The sequence below is a fragment of the Oncorhynchus kisutch genome, linkage group LG26 (assembly GCF_002021735.2).
Source record: "Oncorhynchus kisutch isolate 150728-3 linkage group LG26, Okis_V2, whole genome shotgun sequence".
NCBI lineage: Eukaryota > Metazoa > Chordata > Actinopteri > Salmoniformes > Salmonidae > Oncorhynchus > Oncorhynchus kisutch.
This window is the reverse complement of record NC_034199.2, coordinates 8,796,294-8,809,096: the sequence shown is the minus strand read 5'-3', so window position 1 is coordinate 8,809,096 and position 12,803 is coordinate 8,796,294. Positions and strand designations below refer to the sequence as shown.

The 12,803-nt window shown below is 44.1% G+C and overlaps 1 protein-coding gene across 4 annotated transcripts in view; it reads right to left on the bottom strand.

Moving 5' to 3' along the window:
• hdac4 (histone deacetylase 4) overlaps window positions 1-12,803 on the bottom strand; it is a 216,077-nt gene that overhangs the window by 39,307 nt on the left and 163,967 nt on the right. For all 4 annotated transcript variants that reach the window (XM_031805646.1, XM_031805647.1, XM_031805648.1 and 1 more), the window contains 4 exons: window positions 10,988-11,043; window positions 10,711-10,798; window positions 7,752-7,871; window positions 6,353-6,450 (listed from right to left, as the gene is read on the bottom strand). In XM_031805646.1, coding sequence (XP_031661506.1) covers window positions 6,353-6,450; window positions 7,752-7,871; window positions 10,711-10,798; window positions 10,988-11,043 — 362 coding nt within the window. The remainder of the gene's footprint in view (window positions 1-6,352; window positions 6,451-7,751; window positions 7,872-10,710; window positions 10,799-10,987; window positions 11,044-12,803) is intronic.

The following is a 12,803-nucleotide window of genomic DNA, read 5'->3' as shown; positions in this document are numbered from 1 at the left end:
GTCCTGAGTCTGCGATCAACCATTTCTATGTACTATGTTCCAATCCTAACAGCTAACAATAGCTTACTGTATCAGTCACTTCGGCTTAAGTTGAAAGCTGTGGACATAGACAACACAGGGTATCATTTACATTAAAGGCAAGAAGGCAGTGAGTGATATCGGAGTGAATTATCCCTTTAATGTGTGTCTGTAGACTTGCGGCCTGACAGTAGGGTGTACAGTGGGGTCCAAAATGATTGACACCCTTGATAAAGATGAGCAATAATGACTGTATAAAATAAATAATTCAAATACTGTGCTATATTGCATGCTCCAAAAAAGTGGGAAATTATATTATTTTATAATAATATAAATGCTCAGAGAAAGATATTTAGCTTAACAAGCATATATATATTTGTTTTCTCCAAAAAGGTATGAGTCAAAATTATGATAATAATTAAAGTAGTCAAAAGTTTAGTATTTGGTCCCATATTCCTAGTAAATTTGATTATAAATAAAAATAGAATATGTTTCTAAACACTTCTACATTAATGCAGATGCTACCATGATTACGGTTATCCTGAATAAATCGTGAATAATGATGCTACCTGACAACTTTACGGTTTTCACTTTTTAATTACCGTTCATATATTTATTTATTTTTTCCTCAACTTTTTCACTCCGGACGCTTTATCTGGACACGATTCGTCAGGACCTCCAACAGCCGAAGCTAAGTAGTAACATTAACATGATGCCTTCTAATTGCAGCCGCTGTACTCGCCTTAACGGCGAGGATAGCTGTGCTGCAAGCCCAGCTTCAGACGCAATTGTTAGGCAAGGGTAATTTCAGTGTAGGAAAGGACGAAACAGCATCTGTGGCACCAGTAAGTACAGATAGTAGTGTAAATCCCCTGGCACAGTCCCCGCAGCCGGACAACTTTCTCACGGTTTCTGGAAGGAAATGCTGTAGGAACGCTCAACCGGTGTCGCTCATTCAGCCGACAGAAACTTTCAACCGGTTTTCCCCATTAAGCAGCGGGTCGGAGTCAGAGGCCGATTCTTCTCTGGTCTCTACTCCTCCCGTTACGGGGTCTGAGACGCCGAAGCTTCCCACCATTAGCTCTGACAAATTGAAAACTCTAGTCATTGGCGACTCCATTACCCGCAGTATTAGACTTAAAGCGAATCATCCAGCGATCATACACTGTTTACCCGGGGGCAGGGCTACCGACGTTAAGGCTAATCTGAAGATGGTGCTGGCTAAAGCTAAAACTGGCGAGTGTAGTGAGTATAGAGATATTGTTATCCACGTCGGCACCAACGATGTTAGGATGAAACAGTCAGAAATCACCAAGCGCAACATAGCTTCTGCGTGCATATCAGCTAGAAAGATGTGTCGGCATCGAGTAATTGTCTCTGGCCCCCTCCCAGTTAGGGGGAGTGATGAGCTCTACAGCAGAGTCTCACAACTCAATCGCTGGTTGAAAACTGTTTTCTGCCCCTCCCAAAAGTTAGAATTTGTAGATAATTGGCCCTCTTTCTGGGACTCACCCACAAACAGGACCAAGCCTGACCTGCTGAGGAGTGACGGACTCCATCCTAGCTGGAGGGGTGCTCTCATCTTATCTACCAACATAGACAGGGCTCTAACTCCTCTAGCTCCACAATGAAATAGGGTGCAGGCCAGGCAGCAGGCTGTTAGCCAGCCTGCCAGCATAGTGGAGTCTGCCATTAGCACAGTCAGTGTAGTCAGCTCAGCTATCACCATTGAGACCGTGTCTGTGCCTCGACCTAGGTTGGGCAAAACTAAACATGGCGGTGTTCGCCTTAGCAATCTCACTAGGATAAAGACCACCTCCATTCCTGTCATTACTGAAAGAGATCATGATACCTCACATCTCAAAATAGGGCTACTTAATGTTAGATCCCTTACTTCAAAGGCAATTATAGTCAATGAACTAATCACTGATCATAATCTTGATGTGATTGGCCTGACTGAAACATGGCTTAAGCCTGATGAATTTACTGTTTTAAATGAGGCCTCACCTCCTGGCTACACTAGTGACCATATCCCCCGTGCATCCCGCAAAGGCGGAGGTGTTGCTAACATTTACGATAGCAAATTTCAATTTACAAAAAAAAAAGACATTTTCGTCTTTTGAGCTTCTAGTCATGAAATCTATGCAGCCTACTCAATCACTTTTTATAGCTACTGTTTACAGGCCTCCTGGGCCATATACAGCGTTTCTCACTGAGTTCCCTGAATTCCTATCGGACCTTGTAGTCATAGCAGATAATATTCTAATCTTTGGTGACTTTAATATTCACATGGAAAAGTCCACAGACCCACTCCAAAAGGCTTTCGGAGCCATCATCGACTCAGTGGGTTTTGTCCAACATGTCTCTGGACCCACTCACTGGCACAGTCATACGCTGGACCTAGTTTTGTCCCATGGAATAAATGTGGTGGATCTTAATGTTTTTCCTCATAATCCTGGACTATCGGACCACCATTTTATTACGTTTGCAATTGCAACAAATAATCTGCTTAGACCCCAACCAAGGAACATCAAAAGTCGTGCTATAAATTCACAGACAACACAAAGATTCCTTGATGCCCTTCCAGACTCCCTCTGCCTACCCAAGGACGCCAGAGGACAAAAATCAGTTAACCACCTAACTGAGGATCTCAATCTAACCTTGCGCAATACCCTAGATGCAGTTGCACCCCTAAAAACTAAAAAAATGTCTCATAAGAAACTAGCTCCCTGGTACACAGAAAATACCCGAGCTCTGAAGCAAGCTTCCAGAAAATTGGAACGGAAATGGCGCCACACCAAACTGGAAGTCTTCCGACTAGCTTGGAAGGACGGTACCGTGCAGTACCGTAGAGCCCTTACTGCTGCTCGATCATCCTATTTTTCTAACTTAATTGAGGAAAATAAGAACAATCCGAAATTCCTTTTTAATACTGTCGCAAAGCTAACTAAAAAGCAGCATTCCCCAAGAGAGGATGACTTTCACTTTAGCAGTGATAAATTCATGAACTTCTTTGAGGAAAAGATTATGATTATTAGAAAGCAAATTACGGACTCCTCTTTAAACCTGCGTATTCCTCCAAACCTCAGTTGTCCTGAGTCTGCACAACTCTGCCAGGACCTAGGATCAAGAGAGACGCTCAAGTGTTTTAGTACTATATCTCTTGACACAATGATGAAAATAATCATGGCCTCTAAACCTTCAAGCTGCATACTGGACCCTATTCCAACTAAACTACTGAAAGAGCTGCTTCCTGTGCTTGGCCCTCCTATGTTGAACATAATAAACAGCTCTCTATCCACTGGATGTGTACCAAACTCACTAAAAGTGGCAGTAATAAAGCCTCTCTTGAAAAAGCCAAACCTTGACCCAGAAAATATAAAAAACTATCGGCCTATATCGAATCTTCCATTCCTCTCAAAAATTTTAGAGAAGGCTGTTGCGCAGCAACTCACTGCCTTCCTGAAGACAAACAATGTATACGAAATGCTTCAGTCTGGTTTTAGACCCCATCATAGCACTGAGACGGCACTTGTGAAGGTGGTAAATGACATTTTAATGGCATCGGACCGAGGCTCTGCATCTGTCCTCGTGCTCCTAGACCTTAGTGCTGCTTTTGATACCATCGATCACCACATTCTTTTGGAGAGATTGGAAACCCAAATTGGTCTACACGGACATGTTCTGGCCTGGTTTAGATCTTATCTGTTGGAAAGATATCAGTTTGTCTCTGTGAATGGTTTGTCCTCTGACAAATCAACTGTAAATTTCGGTGTTCCTCAAGGTTCCGTTTTAGGACCACTATTGTTTTCATTATATATTTTACCTCTTGGGGATGTTATTCGAAAACATAATGTAAACTTTCACTGCTATGCGGATGACACACGCTGTACATTTCAATGAAACATGGTGAAGCCCCAAAATTGCCCTCGCTAGAAGCATGTGTTTCAGACATAAGGAAGTGGATGGCTGCAAACTTTCTACTATTAAACTCGGACAAAACAGAGATGCTTGTTCTAGGTCCCAAGAAACAAAGAGATCTTCTGTTGAATCTGACAATTAATCTTAATGGTTGTACAGTCGTCTCAAATAAAACTGTGAAGGACCTCGGCGTTACTCTGGACCCTGATCTCTCTTTTGAAGAACATATCAAGACCATTTCGAGGACAGCTTTTTTCCATCTACGTAACATTGCAAAAATCAGAAACTTTGTCCAAAAATTATGCAGAAAAATTAATCCATGCTTTTGTCACTTCTAGGTTAGACTACTGCAATGCTCTATTTTCCGGCTACCCGGATAAAGCACTAAATAAACTTCAGTTAGTGCTAAATACGGCTGCTAGAATCCTGACTAGAACCCAAAAAATTTATCATATTACTCCAGTGCTAGCCTCTCTACACTGGCTTCCTGTCAAACCAAGGGCTGATTTCAAGGTTTTACTGCTAACCTACAAAGCATTACATGGGCTTGCTCCTACCTATCTCTCTGATTTGGTCCTGCCGTACATACCTACACGTACGCTACGGTCACAAGACGCAGGCCTCCTAATTGTCCCTAGAATTTCTAAGCAAACAGCTGGAGGCAGGGCTTTCTCCTATAGAGCTCCATTTTTATGGAACGGCCTGCCTACCCATGTCAAAGAGACGCAAACTCGGTCTCAACCTTTAAGTCTTTACTGAAGACTCATCTCTTCAGTGGGTCATATGATTGAGTGTAGTCTGGCCCAGGAGTGGGAAGGTGAACGGAAAGGCTCTGGAGCAACGAACCGCCCTTGCTGTCTCTGCCTGGCCGGTTCCCCTCTTTCCACTGGGATTCTCTGCCTCTAACCCTATTACAGGGGCTGAGTCACTGGCTTGCTGGGGCTCTCTCATGCCGTCCCTGGAGGGGGTGCGTCACCTGAGTGGGTTGATTCACTGTTGTGGTCATCCTGTCTGGGTTGGCGCCCCCCCCTTGGGTTGTGGCGTGGCGGAGATCTTTGTGGGCTATACTCAGCCTTGTCTCAGGATGGTAAGTTGGTGGTTGAAGATATCCCTCTAGTGGTGTGGGGGCTGTGCTTTGGCAAAGTGGGTGGGGTTATATCCTTCCTGTTTGGCCCTGTCCGGGGGTGTCCTCGGATGGGGCCACAGTGTATCCTGACCCCTCCTGTCTCAGCCTCCAGTATTTATGCTGCAGTAGTTTGTGTCGGGGGGCTGGGGTCAGTTTGTTATATCTGGAGTACTTCTCCTGTCCTATTCGGTGTCCTGTGTGAATCTAAGTGTGCATTCTCTAATTCTCTCCTTCTCTCTTTCTTTCTCTCTCTTGGAGGACCTGAGCCCTAGGACCATGCCCCAGGACTACCTGACATGATGACTCCTTGCTGTCCCCAGTCCACCTGGCCATGCTGCTGTTCCAGTTTCAACTGACCTGAGCCCTAGGACCATGCCCCAGGACTACCTGACATGATGACTCCTTGCTGTCCCCAGTCCACCTGGCCATGCTGCCGCTCCAGTTTCAACTTCCACCTGACTGTGCTGCTGCTCCAGTTTCAACTGTTCTGCCTTATTATTATTCGACCATGCTGGTCATTTATGAACATTTGAACATCTTGGCCATGTTCTGTTATAATCTCCACCCGGCACAGCCAGAAGAGGACTGGCCACCCCACATAGCCTGGTTCCTCTCTAGGTTTCTTCCTAGGTATTGGCCTTTCTAGGGAGTTTTTCCTAGCCACCGTGCTTCTACACCTGCATTGCTTGCTGTTTGGGGTTTTAGGCTGGGTTTCTGTACAGCACTTTGAGATATCAGCTGATGTACGAAGGGCTATATAAATAAATTTGATTTGATTTGAAATACATTTGATTTGATTTGATGAGTGAGAAAGTCACAGAGAAAGTCATAAGACATGCTAACCTCTCACCATTACCAATAACAGGGGAGGCTAGCATGTCTTGGGGGTATGATCTTTGACCTTCAGTGACTTTCTCACTCATCAATATCTCATACTCTCAATATAGCTCAGTATTTGAATGATTTATTTTATACACTCATTATTGCGCCTCTTTATCAAGAGTGTCAATTATTTTGAATCCCACTGTATATGGTTCCAGAGGTGGGAACTGTCAGGACAGACAGACCACTGGGACATTCAGCCTGTTGAAATTACAACCCTCTCCTCAATCGAGTGCTCCCTAAGCACTCCACACTCCAACAGCCAACCCCCACCGCTGCAAATTCCCCACTAAACAGGCCCCTCATTTTCTCCCCTTTTCACTCTTCGGTTTTCATGCGCTGGTGTTCCCAGCTTAAGAAAACATCACCATACTCTGTGGTAGCTAGTCTGTGTTTGTGTGTTACCTGAAGGCAGCCAGGTACTCTGCGTCTCCCATGGGTGGTTCTAGACCCCCAGTGAAAGCCATGTTCACATTGAAGCCCATGCCTGCCCCAGTGCCCACCTACAACACACACAACACAACATAGGTTAGTCACGCACACAACAGGCACACACAGGCAAAATTACACACACCATAACATCTGAACATTGATTGACCATTCCTCTGTAGAGGGACCATATCGAAGCCCTTTCTAGTAATATATGTAGTATCTCTAGGAAAACACTGCTGGGATTCCTGCTATTTACCTGTCAAAACTCAGATTACAGCTGCCGGGCAAGAGCACACACTATTATATGCACGCACACACACAAGTACACGCAACACACACTTTTACATGAAGTCTGGGCAGTTTACAAACAACCTCAATAATCTGAACTAAGTGGCGGTTGGCCTCATCATTAAAAAAACATGCATCAGGAAATGCTACAATAGGACTACTGTCAATATTGTAGTAATTATTAGGGGAGAGCCAACAACAGTTGAGTTTTCTTTATGTTGCCAATTTGACTGTGAATAACAGGAAATTTCCAAAAATCTATTTTCTGGTCATTATTGGTTATTGAGCCAGGGATGGCAGAAATTATATTGCCCAGTGTTTGACTGAATGGTGAAACACGGCCACCATTTAATTTGATGATCAGTGTTCAACTTAGTGAGTGGTCACCAATTGGCAAAATTGCTATAACTTTCAAAAAATTCCCCCTTCTGATTCTGGGAAGATCCTGGAATCAGGAGGGAATAAGTCAAAAATCCTCCAACCAGAAATTCAGGAAAACCTGGGGATTTGGGGAAAGAGACAAGAACCCTACGCTTCAGTACATTGTTTTTCATTAGCAAGAGGAAAGCATTGGTGTTGGAAAAAAATTCTGCCCCATGGCAAAATGTGTAGAATTACAGGGAATTAGCTTTAAAACTGCAACTGTTCTCTCAGTCCCATGACAAAATGTGTAGAATTGCAGGAAACTAGCTTTTGAACTGTAAAATGGTGTCTCAACGCCATTGCAAAATGTGTTGAAATACTGGAAATGTGCTTTCAAACTGCTCCCAAGGATGAACCAGACTTGTGGAGGTCTCTTCGCTCCATGGCAAAATGTGTAGTATTGCAGGAACATCTATTTGTTTTAAAACTATAAAATGTTCTCTTAGCCCCATGGAAAAATGTGTTGAATAGCAGGACATTTTGCTTTGAAACTGCAATTTGTCTCTCAGCCCCATGACAAAACATTTAGAATTGCAGAAAACTAGCTTTGAAACTGCAATTTGTCTCTCAACCCCCACCCCCCCACCCAAACACTAACGTTGCCAATGCTGCTGAAAAAAATAATGGGGGAAACACCACACACACACACTCCGCCACTCACCTCATCAGGCGCTCCACTGCCGGGGAAGAAGTTGCCATCGTCGTAGCGATGGAGTGACAGATAGAGAATGTTGGGGTCGCTGTAGAATGCTTGTTGCGTGCCATTTCCATGGTGAACATCCTGACAGACATGGAGAGTGGCAGACTATGGTTACTTCCTGACTAACAACCGATTTAGGATCAGGTCTCCACATCCAAATCCTATCCATAAGCATTTTGCGCTAAACAACAAAATCAACCTTGAGTCAGTCATCAGATGGGCATAGAAGACTAATAGCAAGTGGAAACCAGAAAAAAATGCTCTCCATTGTCATGCTTAGCCACTATCTAACATCCTACAACCTTTGTGACTAGTTCAGAGGGTTGTTTTAAGAGTACAATTGGATTAAGTCTGTTTTACAAATCCCATTGCTGGGTCACAATATCTATTACTTTCCATTTAATTTCAGTAGACCTACCTACATAGTCAAACATAAAAAAGTGACTTAAGCTTCTATATCGAGGCATGATCTCACACATGACAACTTTTAAAGAAGGTTATTTTTAAACTAAGTGCCTATTTCTTGACGGGACTGCTTCAGAAGTTTCTATAGAGATATTTTCTAATTCGAAAGGCCTTTAAAATTTTAAAAAAAGCTCCTCTTTCAGTTTCTAGCCTATCAGAATATTCTAAAGCCATGACATCATTTTCTGGAATTTTCCAAGCTGTTTAAAGGCACAGTCAGCTTAGTGTATGTAACTTCTGACCCACTGGAATTGTGATACAGTGAATTATAAGTGAAATAATCTGTCTGTAAACAATTGTTGGAAAAATTACTTGTGTCATGCACAAAGTAGATGTCCTAACCATCTTGCCAAAACTATAATTTGTTAACAAGAAATTTGCGGAGTGGTTGAAAAATGTGTTTTAATGACTCCAACCTAAGTGTATGTAAACTTCCGACTTCAACTGTACATACCCTAGCTTGACAGTCTTTGTAAGCAGCGCTTTTTGACACAAATGTGTGTCGTACTGATAAATGACATGACCCGGAGTGTACAGCGCTCTTGCGAGATTTGGTACCAAGATTATTATGACATCAGTTTTACAGATTCTAACGCCAGACATTTTTATTTTATTTTATTTTTTTACCTTTATTTTACTAGGCAAGTCAGTTAAGAACAAATTCTTATTTTCAATGACGGCCTAGGAACAGTGGGTTAACTGCCTGTTCAGGGGCAGAACGACAGATTTGTACCTTGTCAGCTCGGGGGTTTGAACTTGAAACCTTCCGGTTACTAGTCCAACGCTCTAACCACTAGGCTACCCTGCCGCCAGACATATGTCTCATATGTTGCCACTGAATAACTTGGTCTATAAAAGCATTATATTAAACTCGCTGGACTGACCTCATTTAGTCGACTGGTTGATTGGTTGGTTGTTAGGCTGTTGGTGGACCAAGATTTTTCAAACTTGAGCGTTAGCAAATATATATATACTATACTGTATATAAGTATGTGGACTCCCATTCAAATGAGTGTATTCGGCTATTTCAGTCACACCCGTTGCTGACAGGTGCATAAAATCAAGCACAGTCATGCAATCTCCATAGACCAACATTGGCAGTAGAATAGCCTTACTGAAGAGCTCAGTGACTTTCAACGTGGCACCGTCATAGGATGCCACCGTTCCAACAAGTCAGTTGGTCAAATTTCTGCACTGCTAGAGCTGCCCCGTTCAAATGTAAGTGTTGTTATTCTGACGTGGAAACAGCTCAGCCGCGAAGTGTTAGGCCACACAACCCCAGAGAACGGGAACGCTGAGTGCTGAAGAAGTGTGTAAAAAAAAACATCAATCCCTGGTTGCAACACTTGCTACCGAGTTCCAAACTGCCTCTGGAAGCAACGTCAGCACAAGAACTGTTCGTCGGGAGCTTCATGAAATGGGTTTCCATGGCCGAGCAGCCGCACACAAGCCTAAGATCACCATGCGCAATGCCAAGCGTCGGCTGGAGTGGTGTAAAGCTCGTTACCATTGAACTCTGGAGCAGTGGAAACATGTTTACTGGAGTGATTAATCATGCTTCACTATCTGGCAGTCAGACGAACAAATCTGTGTTTGGCAGGTGTCAGGAGAATGCTACACGCCCCAATGCATAGTGCCATCTGTAAAGTTTGGTGGAGGAGGAATAATGGTCTGGGGCTGTTTTTCAGGGTTCGGGCTAGGTCCCTTAGTTCCAATGAAGGGAAATCTTAACGCTACAGCATACACTGACATTATCGACATTGATGTGCTTCCATCAAACACCTTTGGGATGAATTGGAACGCAGACTGCGAGCCAGGCCTAATCGCCCAACAGCAGCGTCCGACCTCACAAATGTTCTTGTGGCTGAATGGAAGCAAGTCCCCGCATTAGTGTTCCAACATCTAGTGGAAAGCCTTCCCAGAAGAGTGGATGCTGTTATAGCAGCAAAGGGGGGACCAGCTCATGATTTTGGAATGAGGTGTTCGACGAGCAGGTGTCCACATACTTTTCGTCATGTACTGCTCCCTCTTGAGTCATTTGTGTGTCTTAATTAATGCATCACAGTGTGCTTAAAGCATCAGACAAGCTCAGTAGCCTATATATAGTTGTTTTTATTAACACATAGGGTGTGTCTATATAGGGAAAAATACACATTTAAAAATGTGCTGAAAAGGTGGCTCTCGGTTCGACAAAGATGTTTTTTTGTCGGGGACATGCCCTACGCAGAACATGAACAAATGTTAATAAAGATAGGTCACATTATTTTATATAATAATATATGCCATTGAGCAGACAATGTTATGCAGAGCGACTTAAAGACATACGTGCATACATTTTATGCTTGGGTGGCATCAGCGGGAAACGAACCCACTACCCCCTTGCAAGCGCCATTCTCTAATGACTGAGCCCCACCTTATTCTGTGTGAAAGCACAGTAGGTCCAAGGTGAACTCACCCAATCCACAATCAGGATCTTACTGACACTGAGCCTCTGCTGCAGAAGTTTAGCTGCGATGGCCACGGAGTTGAAGTAACAGAATCCCCTGTGTTATGGAGTGATGAGAGAGAGAGGGGGAGGAGTGATAGAGAGAAAGAAAGAATATACATCGAGTCCAATAGGTATTGTGATTAGGGTTCTAATAATTCGATTTTGCTCGAAATCTCATACCGTTTCCATAACAATAAGAACTGATCCAATGAGAAGAAAGAAATATAAATGACTTGGGACTTACATAGGTGTGCTCTCCTCCGCATGGTGTCCAGGAGGCCGGACTACAGCAAAGCCATTCTGCCAATCAGAGAAGAGGGAGCCATGTTACCCATAAGGCCTTGGGTGTCATGGCTCCCTCTCAGACACTCGTACTGCAATAGCACAGATAAACACATAACCCCAAAAATACACACGAAAATACCTACTTACACACACACACACATTCCAGTTTCTCCATGCAGTATTCAGTTCTCTGCCTCTATGACCCTAAATCCCCTTGTGGCTCACACTTAATTGCTTTGCCATTGACAGGGAGGAGGGTCAGACACTGCCGATGACACACACGCAAAAATGTTTATTCTATTCTACTGAGCCATTTACTTTATGTTCATATTCTGATCTTGTATTATTTCTCATTGTTGTTGTATTGTCGAGAAGGAACCTACAAGTAAGCATTTCGTTGGACAGTGCATACAATGTGTATCCTGTACTTACGACTAATACATCTTGAAACACGCGCGCACACACACACACACACAAAAGGTATGGCTGACAGCTGAGAGGAGCAGTGCGAGGCGTGGATGTTGTGTTAATGTAGGGACCTGTGGGACTCCCGCTGCTCCTGCGCCGACTGTTTACGGTCCTGGTGTAATATGGGGACATATGGGGACTGGTAGGGACGCCCAGTGTTTTCGGGGCCCTGACTGTGGTATGTGTACGTGGTGAGGTGACCTGTGTCCCTGTAGTCCAGTCTAATGATGTTGAGGCAGCTGCTGTGGATTACTCTCCACCTCGCCTGGCCGCAGAGGATATTATTCTAGCAGAGGGACAGAAGGAACTCAGATTCCCTCTGACGATAGGGACCCGCTTTCAAAAAGCTGTGTGTGTGCGAGAGAGAGCGAGTGTGTGTGATTTAAAGAGATTAATGGGATTCCATTGAGTTCTATTTTAGAAACATTGATGATGCAGATGCAAGGCTCACTTGAACAGGCACGGGGGGGGGGGGGGGGGGGGGCAGGTGATGTTAGAGTCTGGTTTCCCTCCCTGGGGTCACGTGTGTGTGTGTGCGCGTGTGTGTGTGTGTGTGCTAAGATGGGGTTAAGGGGCAAGGAGATCACTTCCTGTGATCTCTAACCCTTATGTAGAGCGCAGACATTTTTTCATGAATAATTTCAGGTCATTATTCTTAGAAAGAGAGCCATGCCCTCCATAAATCAATCAAGATGAATGGATGAACAAACGAGTCCATGAATGAATAAAACAAGTCAATAAATCTCAGTAACAACAACCGGTGCTGTTCACTAAATGGCTTACATATTCATCAACAGATACACTCCAAACAACAACCTTCAAATAACAATAGATCACATCCATTTTACGGTATGCACTAACTGCCTCCCCTAACCAATGCTTCCAATTCCACTGGAACAAGAAGGAGAGTGAACGTGCTAGTTGAAGCCCTAAGTCCTAGCTGAAACTCTCTGCGAGTGTTAGCAATGTAGCATCCTATGCCAACGGCTGAGAGAGGGATTATCATAAGTCTCCGTTACCTTACCCAGCTCTGCAGGTGGCTGTGGTGGGCAGGCTAATAAAGCCGGGGTGTTAGCGGGGACTATTAGAGTTAGCCAATTAGCGATGCCCGCGCACTAGGCCGCCCCGCGGAGTTCAAACAACAGTCGGCGCTGCCAGGAGAAGCCACAGACACAGGAAAGCAGGCGGGCAGGAGGGGAGGAGTGTCTGTCTGAAAAGTGCTAATGAGAGCTGTAGGGAAGGGGGCGGGGGGCATTCCTACCGAGTTTTGGAGGTGTTAAGAGAAAGCATGGCTAACAAGGCTAAAT